This window comes from Neofelis nebulosa, chromosome 9 (assembly GCF_028018385.1).
Source record: "Neofelis nebulosa isolate mNeoNeb1 chromosome 9, mNeoNeb1.pri, whole genome shotgun sequence".
Lineage (NCBI taxonomy): Eukaryota > Metazoa > Chordata > Mammalia > Carnivora > Felidae > Neofelis > Neofelis nebulosa.
In genome coordinates, this window is record NC_080790.1 from 25070989 (window position 1) to 25097137 (window position 26149).

A 26149-nucleotide genomic window follows, 5' to 3' on the forward strand; every position below is an offset into this window, starting at 1 on the left:
GCCTATGACAGGTGGGCTCAGAGTAAAGCTGGGTGGATGTGATCTATCATCTGCTTGGCAGTGACGGGAAGCCATCCACATGGCTTTTTCCACATCTGGGTGTCCCAGATGTTGGGCTGTTTCATCCAGCTGAGGATGCACTTCACAGTAGAGGAGACTGAGACAGAGATGTCAGTGGAGACAAAGCAAAGAAGATGTTTTCATGGTCATTAGTGAACTCAGTGCACTGCAGCTGGTTCCGGCACAGCTGTGGATTTGTGTCCCTACTGCAGTAAAATGTGTAGACAGGTGAGGTTAAAAGCCAACAGGGGTGTTACTAGGAGGAAGGTCATGAAATATGTTTGGCACACCAAGGAAAGCTAGAAGTGGGGTACTGGAAAAAGAGCCTGATCTGAATTTGGGGTTTAACTGGATAGCAAATGTAGTAGACAGTGGCCAGTTACTGGAACTGTGCTTGAATACTGGTTTTACCTTTAGTTACCTGAGCAATAGACATTGGGTAAGACACTGAATTCTCTGGGTATCAGTTTCCTTATCTGTCAAGTGGTGGTAAAGTATGAACTTCCTCATAGGGCTGTGATTGGGATCTGATGATATTGTGAAAGTGAGATCAGTTTTGAAAGTAGTAACTATTTTTCAATAGCTTCTTTCAGGACCTTGGATAGTGCCTGGTGCAGCATAGACTGGAATGAGTAGTCCTGGCTTGAATGAGCTCCTCTGGTTGGTTCTCCCTTAGAATTCACCTTCACCCCAATATTCCCACATGAGTAATGCAGACCAAACTTGCTCTCCTTATACAAAGGGAACACCAGATAAGATTAATGTTCCCAGAAAGGATGCAAATGGTCAAGAATGAGGTCACCAATCTGCATTTCCTGGTTCACCTCTACTTGAGTAGGGCTGGCATCTGAATAGTGTCTGGACTGTCTGAGAAGCATGCTGGTGCCATTTTGTCAACACCCAGGTGTCAGACGGAAGCCAGAAATATTTTGAGCAAAGTAGCCATGTTGCCTGGGCACTGGGCTCTTTCCAGAAAGCAGTGCCAAGTTCAATACCTCAGCTGTTTCTGGAGAATTGTGGAACTTTCTCACCATTCAGAAGGGCAAAGAGTGTCCTGCTTGTGCCTCAGTTTCTCCTAACTACCTGTTACTACCAACACTGGCAGTCTAAGGTGAGCTCAGACAGTAAAACTTGCATCTTCTAGCTCACTCCTTAGTCAGATCCTTGGACCACCAGGATGAGCATCACCTGGGAACTTGTTAGAAGACCTAGTATGCAATTAGTTGGACTTTAGGAAGAGAATACAAAGTAAAGGAGGACACCCAGAAAAAAATGAAGAGAAATTTAGCTGAGCAGAAAAAGGAGTAAAGTCTTCAGAATGAAAGGGCTCAATGAATTCCAGCCAAGATTAGTTTCAAAAAGGCACACATCTGGGCATACTTCAGAGAAATTTCTGAACACCAAGGAGAGAGAGAAAGTACCTCTTATAAACTTGAAAGAACATGTTGCATACAAAGCCAAAAGCATAGATTGACATTGGATTTTTCTTCTGCAACATTGGAAGCTATAAGACAAAGAAATAATTTTTACAGACTCTTGAGGAAAGGGAATGTGATCCAAGAATCTCAAACCCAACTGACATATCATTCTTAGGCAAGGGCAAGTGAAAAATACTCATGTGATCAGAGGAAATTATTCAAGGAACTACTACCTAATGAGGATGAAATTAGAACAAGGGGAAATAAGATAAGGGGAAATGAAGGGTGAAAGAAACAATGGTGAGCAAGGAGTTTAAAATATACTTTTATAAAAGTATATTTATAGAAATATGGAAGTGAAATTGATAAGGAACAGATGAACAAAGATAGAACAGAAAAATGTAAATAACAGGAAGCTGAATTAGCAATATGAGCATCAGATAGAAAAGAATCCAAAGCCCAACACATTAAACACAATAAAGAGTGATATTGTGTGAGCTTTATTCCAACAAGCAGATAACAAGAACATAAACCTTTGGGCACCACAGAATAAAACAGGAAAAGGTTAAAGCTAAAACATCTGAAAACATAAGAAGGACGTTCCAAGGTATAACTTTGGGGAAGAAATTCAATTCACCTCTTTTAGAATTTGACAAATCAAGCAGACAAAAATGAAGTCAAGATAAAAAAAGTTAACTGCAGACACAACAATCTGCAAATCAGAAATCTTGACTCCATATGTAAAACCTCTGATCACTGGATATTCTTCTCATATGTCCATGAAGCATTTGCAAAAATTGTTGTAGATTTGCCATGAATAAAATTTTAATAATTTCTCCAAATGTAGAGATTTTATGAATATTATCTGATCATAGTTTAATAAATAGAATATAAACTATAACCAAAGCTTAATCAAAACTAAAAGTACATTGCCTTAAAATTAATAAAAGACATTTTATATCAAAACCTATAAGTAGATAATATCTCATATAAAAATTTATGGTTTTAAAAGTTTTCATTATTAAACAAAAAGACAGAAAAGTGTACAGTTTCAGAAAACAAAAAAAAAAATAAAATTAACAGAAAGTAAACAGTACTTAATAAAAATAAATTGAAATTAGTTATATAGAAAACAAAACTCTAAAAGAAAAACAGAATAATGAAAATTTAAGGTTGATTTGTTCAAAAACCAATAAACAGATTGCTTTGGCTAAGAAAACCTGTATTATGAAGAAAAGGAAAAACAAAAACATAGCACAGGGATTGACAAAGTGGATTTAACCATAGATTAGAAGAAATTAAGTGAATTTTCAGACAATCACATAAGCAAATTTTGGGCAATAAATATGGTCTGAGAGAAGTAATAGTTGGTTTTCCTGGCAAAAAAAAAAAAAAAAAAAATTCAAGATTAACCCCAGAAGAAATAAGAGACACAAGCATTTTAATAGCTGTTGAACACATTGGAAGAGTAAAAGAAATCATGTTGAAAAAGGAAGTAGTTCCAGATCTTTTAACTATTGTCTATTTTACTTTCAAATATCAGATAATCCATGATTAACAACCATTGTTCAAATTATTTCAGATCAAGATATGCAAAACTCAGTGGGTTCATTTTAAAAAGCCAACATAACTCAAACATGGTAAAAACAACAACTAAAAACCAATTCTACATGTGATATAGATGCAAAAATTCTAATAACATTTTTAGCAAATTGAATCCCACGGTGCATTAAAACAATGGCACACCAGGAGAAAACATCACTAAAATCAGGAAAAGGCAGGACTTTATTCTTGTCACTCTTATTCAAAATTGCAAACTTCTAACTAATGGGACAAGGACAAAGGGCAAAGTAAGTTCTATAAATAATAAAAGTAGTGACAAAATTATCTTTATTTGCAGAGAATATTCATTAACTAAAAAATCCAGACACTACTAAAGAAAAAAAAAATTGGAACTAATTAAGGAATTTGGTAAGGTGGCTAGATACAATTTAGTATTTAGTAAGGAGTGGCTTTCCTCTTACCAGCAACATCTAGATAGAAATGAGGGGGGTGCCTGGGTGGCTTAGTCTATTGAGTGGGCTGACTGACTTAGGTCATGATCTCACGGTTCAGGAGTTCGAGCCCCGCATTGGGCTCTGTGCTGACAGCTCAGAGCCTGGAGCCTGCTTCAGATTCTGTGTGTGTCTCTCTCTCTGTCCCTCCCCTGTTCACACTCTGTCTCTGTCTCTCTCAAAAATGAATAAACATTAAAAAAAATGAAATGAGGGGGAAATCTCATTCACATTGGCTGCAAAATTGTAAAATATTTGAGAATACGTTTAACAAGAAGGGTGTGACACCAATGTGGAAGCATAGCTATAACATTTTATTGAAGGGCATAAAACTAGTTCTGAATGAATAGAAAGATATACCATGTTTCTGGAAAGGAATAATTAAAATAATAAAAGTGTAATGTTTCCAAATAAATACATACATTTAATGCTACTCCACTCTGCATCACAGAGTGCATTTTCTTTTTAATTAGACACAATGATTTTAAAATTCTCATCAAAGAATAAAAGCACAGGAATTACCAAGATATTTTTGAGGAAAGAACAATGAATAAGGAAGGAAAACTTACTCTGCCAGATGTTGCAACTTACTCTACAGCTACTGTAATCAAAATAGCAAGATACAGCACAGGAATCAACACAGACAAAAGCTCTATGATGTGCAGGGTTCTTGATTAATGACTTTTTTTTTTTTTTGCTAAGTGTTTCTGCTATTTCTTTTTATTTGTTTACATGAAAACGTTTTTTTTTTTTAATGTTTATTTATTTTTGAGACAGAGAAAGACAGAGCATGAATGGGAGAGGGTCAGAGAGAGAGGGAGACAAAGAATCTGAAACAGGCTCTGGACTCTGAGCTGTCAGCACAGAGCCCGACGTGGGGCTCGAACCCACGGACCGCGAGATCATGACCTGAGCCAAAGTTGGATGCTCAACCAACTGAGCCACCCAGGCGCCCCATACATGAAAACGTTTTAACTCCCAGCTCTCCCACGTGCTGCCAGACCTTGAGCTCAAATCCTTTCTTAGAGGTACGCAAAGTAACTAACACACAGGTGAGTCTTCCATTGTAGGCTAGCAGACCATGAGAATATTCAAGATACTCGCCTGCCTGTGCTCACAGAGAACCTAGGTGAGAAGTGTCCCAGTGGTGCACATACCCGGAAACGGAAGATCCCTGCGTAGTGGCATGAAAAGCTTTGGTCTATCAGGATCTTCTGCAAGTGCTGTGGGTTTTGTGTCAAGGAGCCCAGTGCTGCCAGGAACCAGCAATCTCCTGTGAGGGGACAGAAGCCATGAGATGTCTACTGAACACATCTGGAAGCCCCACTCCACACATTTCGTGGGTCTTTGTCACCAGAATCCATACACCTTCTTCTGAATAATACATTCCTTTTCTGCCTGAGAGAGGAGAACTGGGGAAGGGTTCACTGGGGCCAGTTCCAAGCAAGACAGAGAAGGAGCTGGTGATGATGTGGGGGTAGGGGTGATGGGAGTTGGGGTGGCTATGAGGAAGGTAAAAAGGGATGGGGGGGATGGTGATGGTGAGGGAAGTCAAGAGAGCCCCATCCAGGAGTGCCTGGGTAGCTTACTCGGTTAAGTGACTGACTCTTGATTTCAGCTCAAGTCATTATCTCAGGGTTCATGGGTTCGAGCCCCACCTCAAGCTCTGCATAGATAGTGCAGGAGCCTGCTTGGGATTCTCTGTCTCCCGCTGTCTGCCCCTCTCCTGCTTACATGTGCACTCTCTCAAAATAAATAAATAAACTTAAAAAAAAAACCAAAAGTGAGCCCTAGCCCGGCCTCAGCAGGGTTGTTGGGACAACCTGCCTCTGATTCGCATCTTGCTAGAGCTGCCCAGAGCTGAAGTTACAGGAAATCTTGTTGCCAGTGTGAACAGTCCATCCACACAGCACCAAGGGTGCCGACCTTGCCTCCTCAGAAGCTGGAGTAGAAATCTGTGGGTCTGGGTGGGCACCTCCTTCTGTCTGTCCCTACCTGGAGGCTGACTTCAGGCTGTCTGCCCTGATCCAGGGCCAGGAGGAAAGACGTTGAGTCCTTACCGGCCTCTCCTTGTTGGATGTCAAATCTGCTTGCACCTTCCAGGATGAAGTGAGGTTCTGATTTACCCTCTAATATATCCTTAGGCAAGAGGGAGAAAAGCCATGAGCATCTTTCATTCCTCTGTGTCCCCAAGTGGTACCCAAGACATCACTCATTTCGTCTTTGAGGGGTAGAGGTTAATTCTTAAACAGGTGCTTAAAATCCGAGTTAGAAAAGTTCCCCTCATTCTTCAGGTTTGATTGCTATCAGGAAGGCAGATGTCAAAGGGGCATATATGTAACTGACAAGACAGGCAATAAATGTACAAGCAAAATGCAGGAAAAGATAAATATAAATAAAGGCTCAGGATCCTTACATCAAATAGTCAGCCATCCTAGTCCCAACTAGCAGTGTTGTAGTAACAGGTTATAAACAAACAAACAAAAAGATACATTTGTTAGAGGACCCTTTTATAAACATAATAAAGCATTCATTGTGACATGTCCTCTCTCAGCAGTAGGGCATTCTGGGCTCCAGGTTCGAGTCCAGCCACGCGCTCTACCGGATGCAAGATGTGTTACTCCGACCTTTGTCCACTCCCGGGCTAACTCACAAACTGATTCTAGAAGACCCCAGGTCCCTTGTCTTGGGTACTGTTACTTGGAGCCCAGTCGTGCCCCAACCTCTAACACACAGAGCGCGTGGCAGCCACAGAAATGGGTTTGCGAGAGGATTCTGTAGTGCTGCAATATCTAGGGAGAATTTGGGGAACTCCCAGCAGACACAAGGATTGTGAGAGTTCCTGAAGGGGCTCCCATGGGTCAAGGAGCCCCAGGGAGCCCCCAGGTTTTCCCTACTGGAAGTCTGCAGGATTACCCTCAGCACCCTCTCTGTGCAACTGTCCCCAGATTTCTACTGCATTTGCATACTTTGGTCATTGTTCCTGTATCATTTCTTTTCACATTGACGAATAAGTCCCCCCAGAGAACAGGCCCACAAAGTGGAAGTGGATTTATTTGCTCAACAGCCATAAATGTACAGAGTCCTGTGCTTTGAGAGACCTGTCGGCCCTTCAGAAACTGCCAGTTTCCTGGTGGAGATGCCAAGAGGCAAACAAAGGCGTGCAGGTTTGCAAACACCTCAGCCCGGCTTGTGTGGGAGGGGTAATTGCCTCACTAAACCTGTTCCCACTACCTTCTCTACAAATAACTGGCCGTCTCACATTCACCAGGAGAGGTGCACCCAGGCTCAGACCCTTCCCGGGTAGAGGCACCAAGCTGGCCTGCCCTTTCCCCACATCTGGGCTCCAAGCTGGGCAGCTAAGTACCCGTATCTGGGAGGACGCAGGGACCTCCCCCAACACAAGCCAGCAGCACAGAACTCTTTGCAGGGCCATGGAAGGAGTGTGTCCCCATTCCAGGACAACTCCAGGCACTTCACCCAGCTGTCCCCAGCCCTTCTACTGTGGAAAGGAGGTAAAGATCTCACTAGCATTTGCTGTCACTGAGAAGATGCTTAAGATCTCCCACTCACAGGAATTAAAGAGACAGGAGGCCAGTGGGCTTGAATGGGGAACAAAGATAGCTTTGCTCAACTTTCCTGACCTGCCTGAAGCCCCAGCTCTCCTCTGCTATTTGCTCTGGTTTTCCCTGCAGTGTGACTGCAGAAGGGGGGTGGGCGTGCTGAGAGTCATGGAGAAAGACCCAGGGTGGAACCCTGCCCTGCCTTCTCCCTGGGTGACCTTGAACCACTTCCTTGACTTAGCTGAGCCTCAGTTTCCTCATATGTGAAAGGGAGACTCCAGTGGCAAAGCCATTGAGGCACTGACTACCTTGCTGAGGTCCAGGGGGTTTATTCACCCATCGTATCCCACTAGCCTTGCTAAGCAGGAGTTTTTCCACCTAACAGATGAGGAAGGATGTGGATCCTTGGGACATCGGACAAGGTACATGTTCAATAAATATTGATTCCCTCCTGTAATATTTGCAAAATTCAAAAGGCCATACTCACAGACAAACCCAGAGCCTCAAATGCATTCATTATTAAACATGATAGAAAAAAAAACATGAATTAAACAATCAACTCATAGATGTTAGAAAGACAAAAAGAGCCTCAAATAGAGGCAGAAAAAAATGATTAAAGACAATTAGTGAATTCTAAAATAGAAAAACAGCAAGACCAATAAAGCAAGTAACTCGCTCCATTTGGGGAAGAAGGTTTACATAGACTCAACCTTTAACAAATATGGTAGGGAAACCCAACTAAAATCAGAAATAAAAATGAGATTTTAGCAATATAAAAACATGACATAAAATTCTATACTAATCAATTTAAAAATAGTGATGATTATCTGACTAAAATTAGCATGGCCAAAAATGATTCACGTTAGTCAGTAAACTTTAAAAGATAATTTTGCAATAGTATTTTCAAATGATCAAAGAATATCTCCCTGACAGCTCTGTGAAGGCTTTCAAGTACACAGGATTTCCTGTGGAGTTCTCTCACACTTTCAGGGAATAGACCATTCTTGTATCACTTACAGTTTCAGCGAAAAGAAAGAAAGGGAAGGAAGGGAAGGAAGAAAAATCCTGCCACCATTTATTTTAAGAAGCCAGCAAAGCCTGGGACAGTGAAAGCACAAGAACATACACACATTACAGACTGATTTCACTTATGGAAATATACCAAAATAAAACACATGGCAAATGAATGAACAAGAAATTATTAAGACTAACCCACTATAATCAAGCAGGGTTTGCCCTAGGAATGAAGGACGCTGATTTTGTATCAGGATATATAATATAAAATAGCATTTACATGCACCAAAGGAAAAACAATTTATATCCTTCTAATGAATGCCACACAGGCATTTAATAAATTCACAACTTTCTATGATTTACCAAAATGTTAAAGATTAAAATAAAAAAATTGTAGCTAATTAGGAACAGAAAACTATTTTCATGCTATGAAAATTAAATGGCAATTATTGCAAATCAATATTCAACATAAAGTTTACTGGTAAACACTGGAATTGTCTTCATCAATGTTGGGCACAAGACCAGCATCTATATCTCCTATCCTCTGAGCTGCCCATTCCTTCCTCACCCTGGGTTTTAGAGAGGTGCTCGATGATCTAAAAAGTGCAGAGGTAGGAAGAGATGGAAATTACACCCAGAAGCATTTTAGCCTGCTGGGCTGATTTCCTGAGAGAATAGGTAAAGATGAATGGATAAAGAAGATGTGATACACACACACACACACACACACACACACACACACACACACACACACAATGGAATATTACTCGGCAATAAAAAAGAATGAAACCTTGCCATTTGCAATGACATCAACGTAGCTAGAGTATATTATGCTAAGCAAAATAAGTCAGAGAAAGAAAATACCGTATGATTTCACTCATATGTGGAATTTAAAAAGCAAAACAAATGATCATAGGGAAAAAAAGAGAGGCAAACCAAGAAACAGAGGATTAAGGCGTGCACTTGTGATGAGCGCTGGGTGTTGTAGGGAAGTGTTCAATCACTAAATTGTACACCTGAAGCTAATATTATGCTGTGCCAACTAACTGGAATTTAAATTAAAACTTAAAAAGAAAAAAGATGACTGGGAAGATGGCAATGTCCGCAGGCGTCACCAGGTGGGATGGGCACACCAGGACAGTGAAGTGTGACAAGACTGGCAAGTAGTAGTCTCCACCCTGAGTGTGACTCAGAATCACCTGAGACCTTCGCTGCCCTGGAGGCTGCTGGCTGCTGCCTCTCATAGCCTGGATTTAGTAGGTTAACTGGAGGTAGTGTTCAGCATTTACACAGTAACACAGAAGATTCTGAAGCCCTGTCAGGGAAAGGGGGCAGGTTCAGGGAAGCTGAGCAATTTGATTACAGATCTGCAGGGAGAGGGCTGTGAACCAGGCAGTGTGGCTCCATAGTGCTCAGATCTCTCCCCTGCCCCCAGACCACGCATGCAGATAGGGGATTCTTGATGTCTGTGTTCTCTAATTCTGCGAGAGGGGCCCTCTGGAGGGTCTGAAACATCATTTGTACAGGAGAAAGGTGTGATGGTTAATTTTATAACTTGACTGTGTCAAGGGGTCCCCAGATATTTAGCTAAACATTAGTTCTAAGTATGTCTGTGTTTCCAGATGAGATTAACATTTATTTGAATTGAGTTCAATAAAGCAGATTTCTGATCCCTGTGTGAATAAGCACCATCCAATCCACTGAGGACCTGAATAAAACAAAAGGTAGAGGGAGAATTTGCTCTTTCTCTGCCTGATTGATATGGGTAATATCCTATAGGATATATAGATATATAATAGATACACACACACACACACACACACACACACCCTATTGTTTCTGTTTTTTTGGAGAACCGTAATACAGAAGCCATCAGCAATAGTCATACTAAGTAATCTTCCCAACTTCTGCACTGTGAAGTCCTTTCTCGAGGCAAATTTTGGGACAATCTATGTTATCTTATGGATGCCAGAAGCACATATAATGCAAGAACCCCTGGAATCTTAACAAATACCCTCTGTGAAGTGGTACCAAACCAGGCATTCTCCTGCAATCGCTTCTGGAGGGGTGTCTTCCAATGCAACATCATTTGCTATGTTTTGGAGTGATTCCTGCAATCATTTTGAAGGCTGCTGTTAGATGAGGGAACATCAGGGTCAGCATCTTGGCATTCAGACACAGGCTAAATATATAATTCAGAGGGTGGGCAGAGTTCAGCCTGGGCCAGGTGACAGAGTCACTCCCTTTACTATTTTTGCTAGAGAGCTTTGTTTTATTGGCATCAAAGTTCTTTGGCTCGATGGCATTTGTTTGCTGGCAGGTTTACCTTGTCACCTTCTGTTACCTGTTGCCTTCATAACCTACACTCCTGTGTCTACTTTGTTAACACTTTCCTTTTCTGAAGAACTCATTTGGGACCTAAGGTAAATCATTTCTAGTGAACAATCCTTTCAGAAACTCCACTCTACTTAAAAGATCAAAGTTGTTACCTGGGTAGGTGATACTTCATTTTGGGATGGCCACAGGCCAGGATCCACAACGGGGCTGGGTTCTGAGCTCTGAGCACCCATAAGACAGCATGTTTCAGGCCCACAGCCATTCTTCAGTTGAGAAGCAAAATGATTCTCCCAAAGTATGGGGTCCAAGATGAAATTGCCATCTCTCAATCTGATACACATTGGTGACCCTGCTGTGAAGAATTGTATCTATATTTCTGTGCTGTCCAATATGGTAGCCACAAATCATATGTGGCTACTTTAAATGAGATTAAGGGGTGCCTGGGTGGCTCAGTTGGTTAAGTGTCCAACTCTTGGTTTCAGCTTGGGTCATGATCTTGTGGTTCGTGGGTTCGAGCCCTGCGTCGTGCTCTGTGCTCACAGCATGGAGCCTGCTTGGGATTCTCTCTCTCCCTCTCTCTCTTCCCTTCTCCTGCTCGCTGGTGCGCTCTCTCTCTCTCTCTCTCTCAAAATAAATAAGTAAGCTTTCAAAAACTTAAAAAAAAATAAATAAGATTAAAATTTTGATCCCTCAGTTGCATTGACCACATTGGAAGTACCAATAGCCACTTATGACTAATGGCTGTTGTACTGAACGGTACCAAAAGAACCTTTCTATCATCACGGAAAGTTCTCCTGGACAATGCTCATCTACTGAACAAAGATAATAATATGATCTACTCACAGGGCTATTACGGTAATTAAATGAAATGTCATATGTAAAGTGCTTAGATTCATACTTATTGCATGTACATACTTGATAAATGGGATTTAGTATTATTTATGGAATTAAAATTCTAAAAGGAAGTCACTCTAGCACCAACTTTCATTCAGGAAATATCAAATAGATACACCATGTACAATTCTAATTCTCAGCATTGTCTCTTGCTGACATGGGGTGGGGGTTGTAGGCAGTGCAGAGGCTCATGAGGAGTTGGGTCTCCTCAGTGCCATTTGGTCAGTGCAGGGTCACAGGCTGTTGCAGAACCTGACTGACTGCCACTAGGGTGGGGGAGGATGTGAGAGGTGGGGTGGAAATTTCTTAAACAAAGAGAAACTGAACGAAGCAAGATATGAAGGAGCTTCTACTTCAAAGTTCCAGCAGCAAAATGGATTAGGTTGATTGTTAGAGGGAGAGCAAGAAGGAAGGAGGGAAGGAGAGAGAGGAACGGGGGAGGGGGGGAGAGGGGGAGAGAGGGGGAGGAGGGAGGGAGAGAGGGAGAGAGAAGACATTATGGGACATTAAACAACCTTTCTGTGCCAGGCATAGAAAGCTGTGTTTAGTTGTATGCCAACTCTTAGTCACTCTTAGTGAATCTACCAAGCCCAGGTGAGTATTCAAAGTAGAATGATATCCATAATGGTTTAGCACTTGCTTAGAATATGGAGCTTCTCCATTGTCCTTCCAAGCCTTGAATATGGAGATGGCCTCAGGAGACTTGGTGCCACCTCAGCCATTATACAGGTGAACTTAATTTAAGGAGTGCCAGCCATACCTCTGGACAGTGACTGGGCAAGCTCTAGAGTGGGAGGCAACCTTCTGAAAGTGGTGACAGGCAGCAGAACGTGAGAAGAAATTCTCTCCACACTCCCTGTCAGCCTCCCCCTAGGACCTCAAATGGTTTCATCTGACCTACATTTCTCTCTAAATGTGTTTGCTGAAATTAGCTGAGGGCTGATGCTGGCTGGACTGTGAAAACCCATGGATCCAAAAGGACAGCCCCTGAGGCTGCTACCCTATGCCATCCCTCCCAAATTAATTATAGCAACAATAGCTAGCGTTTAGTAAGTGTTTGCAATGTGCTAGACTCTAAATATTGTCTTCATTTATTCCTTAAAATAATCATGTGATGTACAGGTACAACATTTCATTCTTACCTCATTCTTTTTCTCCTAAAAAATGGAAAGCAGGACACAACACAGAGATTGATTCCTGGTTACCTAGATGAACTAGGAGTCTACTGGTGCACAAAATATTATTTGTAGCAAATAGGAACTCAGAACACAACATGAGCTTACAATGAGGCCTTATGGAGACAATATAGTGTGATAGGAGTACAGGTCTTGGCGATAGACTCTAGGGTTCAAATTCCAGCTCTACCATTTTGAGCATGTTACTTAACTCTGTTTCTATTTCTCATCTGTAAAGCGGGGTTAATAATAGTACCTCCTTATAACATTGCTGTGAGGATTCAATGAGTCAAAGGACCTAAAGTTGGACCTACCATATGGTCAGCACTATGTAAGTGTTGGCCATTCCAACTAGGATTGAACTACACTGGTCATGGCTCCTCGTCCAAGGCTCTTCTCAGGCACAACTATAAGCTGTGGCACTTGAGGATGTCACCATGTGGAAGGGGTAAATTCAGTGGCTTTCTTGTCTACCATTCTACCTGTTAAACCAGTCAACCTACAGAATCTCAGCTGCACATATGGAGCTTGAAACCCATGTCAGGAGCCTGTAGATAAAGTTATTCCTTCATCCATTCACTCACTTACTCATTCATTCAAATCCTAACAGAGTCCTGTCAGGCACACAATCCCATGTGAAGGAAAGTGCAGCATATGGAGGCTGGACTGTCACCTCATGCAAGTCACATCCCCTGTCTGAATCTGTTTTCTTCTCTATACAACTGGGAAAGAACAAAGGAGACAAAGTAGAACAGGACACATGGAAAACTCAGGAAAACACTATACAAATGTGGACACTGTGATGAGGAACACAAAGACATTTGTCTCAGCTTTTGTCTGAGGAGAAGAGTGGGAGTAGGACGTATCTTCCTCTATTTCAGGTTCCTGGAAGTATTCTGTGGAAATCATCTCACTTCTGTTTGCCTCAGTTTCTCCTTGCCCCCAAAAGATAAAATTTGAGATGTTGCTGAAATCAGATAGTAAGAAACTCTGAACCCTTCCTAAATAGAAATGTTATAAATTCTCCAACACTATAAATATGGTCTTGTATCTATTGCTCAGCACCTTGTAAAAAAGAAAAAAAAGAACATTTCTAAAAGAATCTCAGCTTCTAAAAATAACAAGGGGAAAAAATATATAACCCTTCCAAACTTTAAATAGAGTTCTCTGTTCTGCTCCCCTTCAGAGGGGAAGGCCAGAAGAGGATAATTTCTGGGGACTTACTGCCTCTGGCTGGTGAGATGGATCCTAGAAGCCTGAAGCACCACCATCTGATCCTAAGCCCCACCTGCGCCCTGCTCACCCTTCCCTCTCCAAAACTACAAATCTGCCCCCTTGACATCAGAGCAAGAGTCGGTACCTCCAGAGTTTAATGTCTTATTTTATGTTATCAGAAAATATCCTTTTTGTATAGCCTAAATTGGCTTTATTGAAAGTACTCAGGAGAGTGTTTGGCACTTAATCAGTGCTTGGTAACACTTGCTGATATCATAATCATTAGCTTACTAGACATTATCTTATTTTCTCTTGTTCTAGGTTCTGCTGGTTGCTTTTGGAAGCAAGAACAGGAGGATTGGCCTCAGGATCCTTAGAGTGGTCCTTACCTGGATCTTTTTCCCTAATGAGATTATGAGAATGGTCAGTGGGCTGAGAAATATTTCTTGGGAACGAATATAGTTTAGAAAAACCAACAGGGCTCATCTCGCCACAAGGTTGAGTTAGTGACCAACTACTGGCATAGGGATTTGAATGTTTCCCTGAAAGATCTTCCTAATTTGATGTCTAAAATTCTTTTATAAATGATCAAGCCTTTACAAGACTGACAATACATATATAAATGAGAGGGGTGAGGCAATTATTTAAATTCATCCTATTTTATCAGTGACTGACATGATATCTTCCCTTTGACTAAATTCTAACAGGGGAAAAGAAAAAATAAAGACAGTGGTACCTGAAGAGAATAGAGTGATGAAGACTGACAGATGGGCTCAATTGTGGAGATGGAAGAGACCCTAGAGACCAACTACCACAATCTTCATACCCATGGTTTCTCATTTCTCAGATGAGAACACTGAAGCATGCAATCTAGTGATGTGCTCAGTGTGAGAACTGGGTTAGAACCCAGGGGTCCTGGTTGCTGGTACAGGGTCCTTCCATCCTACTGACGATACAACACTATAGCTAAGGGACGAGATAAATTTCATTCTCCTTCCTATTTGGTTTGGGCCACCCTTGAAAACCAAGTCACGTGCCCATCCTTCTTTCAGTAGGAGGTACCATGACAGGCAGTTGAGAGGGTCCAGGAGCTGGGTGTGTTTCTGGGGGGCTCACTCACCTTTGGCCGTCTCCACATCAGGCTGGAGAGGTTTTTTCCCTGGAGCAGCTGCAGACCTATGGAGGAAGCTTCCGCAGGGAAGGTCTCATCCTCAAACAGCAGACCTCTGCTTAGGCAATGATCCCGCAAGAAGTTGAAGTCTTGGCCCTTGAATTTGATGACAGGGGTCTTGGCTAGAGTCTCCTGGTTGTGTGCCATGACTCTCCTTAGAAGATGCCTAAGGCCTTTTCCTTCTGGTAAGAAAGAGAGATATTTTTAGGAATAAGCTGTCAAGTCCTTTGCATCATTAGATGTAAGCCTTGGAAAGGCACTCAGATGTCCTCCCACTACTTTACAAGTGAGGGGACTGAGACCCCGAAATGTTCTGTCCCCAGTGACACATCTAGTTGGTGGGTGATCCCAGACTAGAATCAAAGCATCCTCTTCCCAGTCCAATTTTCAATCCGCTCTACCGAAGAACTACTCAGTATGCTCTTATGTGCATGAGAGACTATGGGGGGTGTTTGTACATTAATGAACATTTATTGAGTGCTGACCTGGTGCCAGGCACTTTTCTGCATGCTGGCAATCCAAAGATAAATACGACATGATCTTTATCCCTTAGGGGCTCATTATCAAGTAGGAAAGACAGATAAGACATTTAAACAGCTAGCTATCATTCAACAGAAAGTGTCTAATTAAAAATGTGTACAAAATCCTGTGGTTATAAAGAGGAGGGGCCATAAGCTCCCAGGAAAAGTCTAGGATGACTCTCCCACAGGCAGTGACATTTGAGCAGGGCCTTGAAGGAAGCAGAATGTGCCAGATGGAGAACTGGTTTTATATATATATATATATATATATATATATATATATATATATATATATATACATACACCACACATATACATATATACACACACACACACACACATATACACACACATATATACATACACACACACACACACACACACATATATATATACACACACAAATTATTATCTATATAACTTAGAGTATCAAGTGCACAGAGGCCCAGGAGTTGAATTGGAAAAGTCATGGGTGTTAGAGAGAAGGGAGGGGTGGGCAGTCTGGAAGGGTCAGTGGGGGTAGGAGCTGGGGATAGGGAATGTTGGCAGAGAGGGCCAGGAAAGTAGGTTGGAAAGCTGGATTGTGACATGTTTTATGCCCTCTGCAAGCACTGCAGGGACACTGAAAAGGTAGGTCACAATCAGATCTGTGTAAAGGATTGTGGAGTGAGTTAAAGGCCACATGGAGGGGATGGATAAGGACTGTGGCAAGGAAGAGGTTAGGAGGCTGTGCATGTGTTCGTGGGAGGGACAATGTTAGAGCATTAGTAGTGAAAATGATGGAGAAACAGACCCCAGAGTCATTTTATAGGTAGAACCAATAGGATTTCATGATGAATCAAATATGGGGTTAGGGGAAGGGGATGTGTAGTGAGAAAAAGAAAAGGCAAAGTGGTGAACAATCAAATGGGCTTTAAAGTTTGCTTTCTGCTTTCATCACCTACCTACCAGTTCCAGAATTTGGAGTTAGTATTCAAGCCTGCAAACCTCTTTCTCCATCTGTACAGATAAATGATACCAACCTCATAGGGTTTGCTGTGGTATCAAATGAGGTTCAAACTAACATACCAAGCAGAGTGGCTGGCATACATAGGCACATAATAAATGTTGACCTCCCAATTTCCTTAAGGATATGTCAAGGAAATCTAGCATTTCTTATTCAGGAAGCCATAGGGGTGTGACTGATGCCAATGACCAAAATGTGTATCACATCCTCCATCTGTGAGGGAAGCTGAGTTGCATCTGAATTCTGAATGCACACTTACTGGCTATGGGACTTGAAAAGTCTCCTTAGCCACTGACGTAGTGCTTTTCAAACTTCTTTGAGCAGGACACGGAAGACCCAAGACCACAAAACCTATGGACCTATCCATTCCTCCTTAACAGCAGAAAAGGAATCAAGTGATGATAAAGAACTAAAGAGGGAAATAAATGAACAATTCATGAAGAATATGAGCTTACATTCAAGATCTTGGATCATACAAAAAAACCCCCACACAAACTCAAAATAACTTAGCAATGTTCTTATAGTTAACATATAATAATAATATGTTGTAAATTATTTAGATAATACAAATTCAGAGGCAGAATATCATCTATAATGTGTCACTGTACATGCATATGCAGAGGGAATTATGCATACAAATGTCTAGCAAATGAGGTAAAAATAATTTATATTTGAACTATTAGGTTGGACAATAGGAAACTTCCATTTTTTTAGGTCAAAATTGTTCAGGGGCCCTGGATGTTTCAGTCGGTTAAGTGTCCAACACTTGATCTCAGCTCAGGTCATGATCTCAAGGTTTGTGAGTTCACGAATTCAAGCCCCAGCCCCACATCAGGCTGTGTGCTGACAGTGTGGTGCTTGCTTGGGATTCTGTCTCTCCCTCTCTGACCTTCCCCCTGCTCTCATGCACGCACACATACTCTCTCTCACTCAAAATAAATAAACTTTTAAAAAGTTGTTAAATATAGTCCATTTCGTATGGTTTCACCTAAGGTAAAAATGTTTTATTTGGTTTAGCCCAATATGTTACATACATTTCTCCAATCAAGTTCTTGGAAAATAACAGGTGAAAATACATCTATATACCTCACCACTCACTATAGGGTTAAGAGGAGAGCCACCACAGATTATATAAAAAGCTGAAATAACAGTAAGGTATCATTAAAAAACAAGAAAACAATAATAGAGATTGATTGCCAATTCAGGACAAAGGCAATGACACCTGATAATGGAGAGTTGTGAAAATTATGGGTCTTTCAGTTCTGCACATGCTCAGTGACAGTGGAACCAAGACACCATTGCCAAGCCACGTACCTCTCAGTAAAATATTCAATGAGAGTGTATGATAAACTCCAGTATTGAGCTGATTTTAGTTTAGGAAACCCAAATAGTTGCTCTTAATAACACAATTATGGGACAGCCTTTAATTGCATGTAAAAGTGAGTTGGAAGAATTTGGCTTGACCTCTCCATCAGAGTCTTGCCAAGGCCTTATGTTTAGGGAGCAGTTCCCAGGCCATCAGTAGGGCCCCCACCACTCACTATTGCATGGTGGACTGGTTAACTTTAGGGATCCCTGTGTAAGCCTTGCTTTCCTCATTTGTGAAATGATGACAATAATGTGCCTGTTACAGAATTGTTTTAAGACTCAGATGAATCTGGGCTTGTCAAGTACTTAGCACTGTGGCTGGTAAACAGAAAGTGGTCAATAAATAGTGGTTATTAGCATGATTATGATGATAATTTTGATTATGAAAGTACTGTGCAGAGAGCCCCACACCTTCAGAGATGAGAACTTGCTCTTATTAATGACATCTAGTCTCAGAGGAGCTTGCAGGGGTGAGGCATCACACGCAAGTGCTTAGCTTTGCTACTTCTCTGCACCCACTGAGAACCCAAGAAGGAAAAGAAAGACTCTGGGGGACAGGTGGCAGGCCTGGCTGTCTGCTGGTGGAGGAGGTGGTCCACTGCTCTGGGAGAGAAGAGAACTTTGATGGGAAAAAAGAGAAAGCAGGCAGGCAGGAGAGAGAGGCTCCCTCCTCCATGCACAGACCTCAGACCTATCAGGTTCACTGTGTTACCCCCTGGGCTGCTTATGGCTTTTCCAGGGGACAGCCTGCTCTCATTTTCTCAAGCAGGAAGGGTCTACAGAACTTGACATTTCACTTTTGTGTGCAGCAGAAAAAGCCAACCAACTCTCTCTCCTACCTGTCATTTTAGGGAGGGATTTTTTGGCTTATTTCTTTTATTTTTCCATCTTGCTTCACTGTGAAAGGTAAATAAAGGCAGAAGACTCAGCTGGCTTAATTAAAAAAAAAGAGAGAGGGAGGGATAGAAGTTCTACCTGCTAGTCAGGATAAAACTTTGACTTGAACTCACAAACTGCGAGATCATGACCTAAACTGAAGTTGGACACTTAACCAACTGAGCTATCAGGCACCCTGCAAGTCCTTTTGTTGGAAAATTCCTATTAATATATGGGAAAGATGCAAAAAGTTAAATGACTTCAGAAAAAAGAAATAAGCCCCAAAGTTAAATGACTTCAGAAGATTCCAACTCAAGTCCTCATTCTGCCCCTTATTAGCCACAAGATGCTGAGAAAGTTTTCTAAGCACTTAGCACCTCATAGAAGGTGGTCTTGGATGCATAGTCTGAATTTAATTGGGTTGATTCCTGCTTTCTTTTTTAAATCCATGTTCTCCAGAAAATTATAATAGGACACAAAAGAATAAGAACAGAGCCTCAGATGGACATGTGATACAATACCAAAAGCTGTGACTTATGTGTAATTGGAGGCCCGGGAGGAGAGAATCAAGATAGTAGAGCAGAAAAAGTTTTTTGTAGAAATGGTCAAACTCTTCCCCAGTTTGGAGACAAACTTTTGAATCCAAGAAGCTTGAAAAGTCAAGAAAACAAGGACTAGACACATCATAATCAAGCTGTTGGAAACCAAAGATAAAAAATGTTTGAAAGAGCTAGAGAAAAATGACACATGAAATTGAAGGGAATAATGATGCAAAGGACTCCAGATTTGTCACAAGAAGCCATGGAGGATGGAAAACAGTGGAATAACTTTAAAGTTGCTGAAAGAAAGAGATGTTAACACAGAATTCTGTGTCCAGTGAAAATACATATCAGGAATCATAGTGAAATAAAGAGATTTCAGATGAACAAAAACTAAGGGAATTAATCATCCAAAGACAATGCTCCAGAAGGAATGATGAAGGAAGTTCTTCAATCTAATAGGCAATAATAACAGGGAAAACTGAATTTTCAAGAATGGTATATGGTAAATATATGAGTAAATATGCAAGACTTTTTTTCCTCTTATTCTCTAAAATACATATATGTGTTTAAAGCAAAAATGAAAACATTGTCTGGAGATGCTTCAAAGTATTTGGATATCATTCATATGACTGTAACATAAGGAACAGTAGAAGGGAAGTAAAGCTAGCCACATGGCTGCAAGTGCTCTATTTTACATGAAGTGGTGCAATAGAATCAGGAAGATTGAGTAAGTGTATTATAATCCCTATATAACCACTAAGAAAATAATAAAAAGAGATATAGCGCCCCCCCCAAAAGACAATAGATAAGATAAGATGTGATACTAAAACATGCATATTCAAGTAATCAAAAAAAATCAATAAAGAGGGAACAGTGGATAAACATACAAAAAATAGACATAAATCCAAGTATATCAATAATTACATGTTAACTTTAGTTAAAAGGCAGAGATTCACAAAGGAGATAAAAAAGCAAAACTCAGCTATATGCTGCCTGTGAGACACACTTTAAATAAAAAGACCAGATAATTTGACAGTAAATGGATGAAAAGAATTATGCCATAAAAACAGTAAGCAGCTCTTTCTCATCTTGCAAGATGGCGGGCGAAAAAGCTGAGAAGCTGGATGCTAAGGAGAAGAAACCTGAAGCCAAGAAGGCTGATGCCGGTGGCAAGGTTAAGAAGGGTAACCTCAAGGCTAAAATGCCAAAGAAGGGGAAGCCCCACTGCAGCCGAAACCCTGTCCTAGTCAGAGGAATTGGCAGATATTCCCGATCGGCTATGTATTCGAGAAAGGCCATGTACAAGAGGAAGTATTCAGCAGCTAAATCCAGGATTGAAAAGAAAAAGAAGGAGAAGGTTCTTGCTACTGTCACAAAACCAGTTGGTGGTGACAAGAATGGTGGTACCCGAGTGGTTAAACTTCGCAAAAGGCCTAGGTATTATCCTACTGAAGATGTGCCTCGGAAGCTGTTGAGCCACGGCAAAAAACCTTTTAGTCAGCATGTGAGGAAACTGCGAGCTAGCATCACTCCTGGGACCATTTTGATCATCCTCACTGGGCGCCACAGAGGCAGGAGAGTGGTTTTCCTGAAGCAACTGAGCAGTGGCTTGCTACTTGTGACTGGACCTCTGTCCCTTAATCGAGTTCCTCTGCATAGAACACACCAGAAATTTGTCATTGCCACCTCCACCAAAATGGATATCAGCAATGTGAAAATCCCCAAACACCTCACTGATGCTTACTTTAAGAAGAAGAAGCTGCGTAAGCCCAGACACCAGGAAGGTGAGATCTTCGACACGGAGAAAGAGAAATATGAGATTACAGAGCAGTGCAAGGTTGATCAGAAAGCTGTGGACTCCCAAATTCTGCCAAAAATCAAAGCCGTTCCTCACCTTCAGGGCTACCTCCGCTCTGTGTTTGCTCTCACGAATGGAGCTTACCCTCACAAATTGGTGTTCTAAATTTCTTACAAAGAACCTAATTAAATAACAGATCCATCTCAAAAAAAAAAAAAAAAAACAGTAAGCATAAGAAGGCTGAGGTGCATATTAATAGATTTACCAGACTTCATAGTAAACAGTATTGCCAGGGAAGAAGTGGGGCATTTAATATTGGCAAAAATTGATCAGGAAGAAATAAAATCATTAATGTGTAGGCACCTAATAATACAACCAGAAAATACATGAACCAAAACTTAACAGAATTAAAGTGAGAAATAAATAATTCCACAATGATAGTAGAATTTAGCACTCATAGTTTAGCAACTAATAGGGCAACTAAACAAAAATTTTAAAAATCAGTGAAAACATAAAAGATCTGGATGACACTGTTAATCGCTTTGATTTTATTGGCACATACACTGTACTACATCTAAAAATGCAGAGTATACATTCTTTTCAAATATATGAAATGTATTCACCAAAACAGAAAATACACGGGGCCATAAAACCATGTATTTCCAAGGAGTGAATTACACAGAATATTCTCTAACCATGACACAATTAAAATTTTAAGTTAGTACCAATAAGATAGTTAGGAAACCCCAAATACCTGGAATTAAACACACTTCTAAATAATTTATGAGTCCAAGATGATATCATGATGGCAATAAGAAAACCCACAGACATAGAAGGAAGTAAGTAATACAGACAAGAGCACAAATTCATAAAAGAGAAAAACAGTAGAGAAAATTAGCAAAGTGAAACTTTTCCTTTGAGAAGACCAACAAAATAAATAAATCCAGAATCAAGTTGAGGACAAAAGAGTGGGAAGACAAGTCACCAATATCATCATTGATAAAGGGTTTATCATCATAAATCCAATAAATATTAAAGAGTTCATAAGAGGCTACTACTACGAAGAAACTAATGTGAAAAAATTTGCTGTGATGTGAAATGGATGAATTTCTTAAAAATTACAAGGTATCAAAGTTGACCCAAGAAGAAACAAAATTTGAATAACCCTATATCTAACCAAGAAATTGAATTTGTTAACAAAAGCTTCCCCCAGAGAAATTCCCAGACCCAGATGGTTTCACTGGTGAATTCTCTTACACTTTCCAGGTCAAAATAGCACCCATCTTGCACAAAGTTCTTCAGAAATTAGAGACGGGAAACACTGTTGAACTTACTTTATCAGGTCAACAGGAGACTAATAACAAAGCCTTGCCAAAGAATCCACACCCCCCAAAAAAATTATGGATCACTATCCCTCATGAACAGAGACGGCAAAGATCCTTCACAAAATTTCATCAAATCAAATCCAACAATGTAAAAAAGAAAAGAGAAAGAATAGTACATCAAGGCTGAGCGAGATTTATTTCAGGAATGTAAGGTTGGTTTCATGCTAAAAAAAAATCATTGTAATTAACCATATTAAAAAGCTAAAAAGAAAACCAATAATTAAAATTATTTGACAAAATTCAACATATATTTATGATAAAAACTCTCAAAGGAGAGTTACCTAGAAAAAGTAAAAACATTCTCAGACTAATGAAGGGCATCTATAAAAATCTACAGCTAAAATCATAGTGACAGAAGAGTATTTTTCCCAATTATGATCATAGTTAAGGCAAGAATGCCATTGTCACGTTTTTTCTTTCTTTCTTTTACAAATTTTAAAGTTTATTTGTTTATTTTGAGAGAGAAAGTGCAAGCAGGGGAGGGGCAACGAGAAAGAGAAGGAGAGAAAGAGAAAATCCTGAGCAGGCTCCTCACTGCTAGCACAGATCCCGAAGCGAGGCTCGAACCCCCTAACCATGAGATCATGACCTGAGCCAAAGCCAGAAGCCCAACCAACTGAGCCACCCAGGTGCCCCTGCCACCACTTTTTTTTTTTTTTTTAGCATTCATAATAACCATTTTTACTTAACACTGTATTGGAGGTCCTAGCCAGCTCGTTAAGAAAAGGGAAAAAAAAAAATCAGGAGGAAAAATGGTCCTTATTTGATATTTTGATTGTAGAAAATTCTAGGAAATCTACAAAATAACTAACAGAATTAATGATTGAATTTAGCAAGATACAAGGTTAATATAAAAAAATTAGTTATTATATTCTAGCAGTAGGCAATAGGAAAACAATAGCATTCTATTAAAAATACTTGGAAAAATATCTAACTAAAGACATCCAAGCTGTCTGCATCAAAAACTATAAATCATTGCTGAGAAAAATTAAAGAAGACCTAAATAAATGGGGAGATGTATTAGGTTCATTAATTGGAAGCCTCAGTATTGCCAAGATGGGAATTCTCTCCAAATGTATCTACAGATTCAATACAATCCCAACTGAAATTGTAGAATGCTTTTTTATTAAAGAAATGGATAAGCTTACTCTAAAATTTACACTTAAATTCAAAGGACCTAGAATAACCAAAGAATTTTTTTTTAAAGAAATATTTTTTTTAAAGAAAGTTAGCCAACCCACCTTCAGCTGGCAAAAAGATAGACAATTAGATAGATCAATGGTGCAGAGTGGAGAATCCAGAAACAGACCACAATATAAATCGTCAATTATTTTTTTGACAAAGTTTCCAATTTTCCAAAGTTTCCAAAGATTAAATGGACATAGAAACACCTTTAAAAAAAAATGATGCTGGATCAATTGGATATCCATATGGGAATCAAAGTAATCACACACATAAAGATAAAACTTAAAATTATAACACTTTTGGGGATTCTGTATCCTTCTCTGTGCCCCTCCCCAGCGTGTGTGTGTGTGTGTGTGTGTGTGTGTGTGTGTGTGCGCGCGCGCGCACGCACGCTCATGCTCTCTCTCTCAAAACGAATAAACAAAAAAAATTTTCAAATTGCATTAGAAGAAAACAGAATACTTGCATAGAGGAAGACACAGGAAAAATGTTTGCAAACTTAAGGGCTGGAAAATATGTCAGTGACAGACCACGAAAAGATGAGCCTTACAAGAAAAAAAAAAAAAAATGCATCAGTTAGACTTTATCCAAAGCGTGAAAGACACCATTAAGAAAACAAAAATGCAAACCACAGGCTAAGAAAAAATATGTGTGACATACGTATCAGGCAAATGACTCATAACCCAGAATATACAAAGAACTCTTTTAAATCAGTAAGAGGAAAAGAACCCTTTAAAAATGGTCAAAAACCCAAACATTTTCCCAGAAAACAAAAATAGGCAATTACCGACATGAAAAAATGCTTTACATCTTAAGTCATCAAGGATATGCAAATTATTACTACAATGAGATAGACACCACACACTCATTAGAAAGGCTAAAATTTCAAACGCTGACCATCCTATGTGTCTGTAGGGAAAGCAAACAACGGAAACGTTCGCACGCTATTGGTTCGTATGTGACACGGTAGGACCACTGAGTGGAATTTATGGGTTTGTCTGTGCATATATTCAACCTCACTGAATATACCACATTATTTTCCAAGGTTGTACCAATTTATAATGTCACCAGTAATGTAAAAGAGTTCCCATCACTCAGTCTCCTCACTAGCACTCGTTTTTGGCAAACGTCTTATTTGTACCCATCTGATGGGAGTAAAATGCCAACTCCTTGCAGTCTTAATTTCTGTTTCCCTGCTTACTGGTGAGACTGAGCATCTTTCAATATGTTTATTCTTCATTCACATTCCCTCTTATGTGAAATGAATATTCATATCTTATGCCCATTTGTCGACTGCGTTGTCTTTTTCTTCGTGATTTGTAGGAATTCTTTATTTACTTTGGATAGTCATCTTTTCTTGGTCACATGTGTTGCAAATATCTTCTCCCAGTTGGTGGCTTATCTTTTTACTTCCTTTACTGTGTCTTTTGATGAACACAGATACTCTTCACTTTATACAAATGTAAATGTGTTACGACTATTTGCTTAGAAATTTAATTTTTATAAATTGAGCCAAATGTTAATACTTATGGGAACTTAATATAAGAAACTTTGGGAGAGAGTCTCTCTTTTAAAACAGGAAGTTTAGGGGTGCTTGGGTGGCTCAGTTGGTTGAGCAACTGACTTCGGTTCAGGTCATGATCTCAGGGTTTGTGAATTAGAGTCCTGCGTTGGGCTCTGTGCTGACAGCTCAGAGCCTGGAGCCTGCTTCATACTCCGTGTCTCCCCCTCTCTCTGCCCCTCCCATGCTCATACACTGTTTCTCTCTCAATAATAATTGTTAAAAAAAATAAAACAGGAAGTTTATTTGCAATTAACACATTCATTCCCCTAAAGCATGGATTTGAATTAAAAAAAATTTTTTTAATATTTTATTTATTCTTGAGAGAGAGACAGAGACAGAGCACGAGCAAGGGAGAGGCAGAGAGAGGGAGACACAGAATATGAAGCAGGCTCCAGGCTCTGAGCTGTCAGCACAGAGCCCGAAGTGGGGCCCGAATGCACAAACTGGGAGATCACGACCTGAGCTAAAGTCGGATGCTCAGCCGACTGAGCCACCCAGGCGCCCCTAAATTTTTTTGGATAATTCTATAATAATATGTTTAAAAAATACAATATTCACAGCAACATTCTGAAATGGACTTGCAAAGAAACACTTTGACTACTTAGGAAATGATGCTCAGGTTTCTAGAAGCAAAGATCACCTTATCAAAACCAATTACATAACTTTCCCTCTTTTTCTTTTTTCCCTTCCAAAAATAAAGTTCCTTCTTTAGAGGAACAGAAGAATGCCACATACGTGTGGTCATGTGAGTTGAGATACAGAGAGAACACACCTTGATATTTTTTAAAAAGTATTTGATAAAATTTCTCTTTCTTCCCTGTATTTATATAAGGTGGCAAAAACAAACTCGACTGAAAGACTGGGTTGGTTGTATCCTGTAGTATTGTACGGTCCAGAAATACAGTGTAGTATAGCACAGGAGAGTATGCAGAAGTCACAATTTGAGGCAGAAATTATGGATGAATAATTCTGGATTATCTCAAAATCATTGTACTGTGATAAT

The 26149-nt window shown here is 40.2% G+C and overlaps 2 protein-coding genes across 2 annotated transcripts in view; one reads left to right on the forward strand and one right to left on the reverse strand.

Moving 5' to 3' along the window:
• CAPN13 (calpain 13) overlaps positions 1-15080 on the reverse strand; it is a 62481-nt gene extending 47401 nt beyond the window's left edge. The window contains exons 1-3 of the mRNA XM_058682954.1: positions 14851-15080; positions 5593-5671; positions 4690-4805 (exon numbers count right to left, since the gene is read on the reverse strand). Coding sequence (XP_058538937.1) covers positions 4690-4805; positions 5593-5671; positions 14851-15048 — 393 coding nt within the window. The 5' untranslated portion in view covers positions 15049-15080. The remainder of the gene's footprint in view (positions 1-4689; positions 4806-5592; positions 5672-14850) is intronic.
• Positions 15081-20309: 5229 nt separating this feature from the next.
• Positions 20310-21192, forward strand: LOC131484580 (large ribosomal subunit protein eL6-like). The gene has a single exon (XM_058682953.1). It carries the CDS (start codon positions 20311-20313, stop codon positions 21175-21177), a length of 867 nt encoding a protein of 288 aa, XP_058538936.1. The 5' UTR covers position 20310; the 3' UTR covers positions 21178-21192.
• Positions 21193-26149: the final 4957 nt, after the last annotated feature.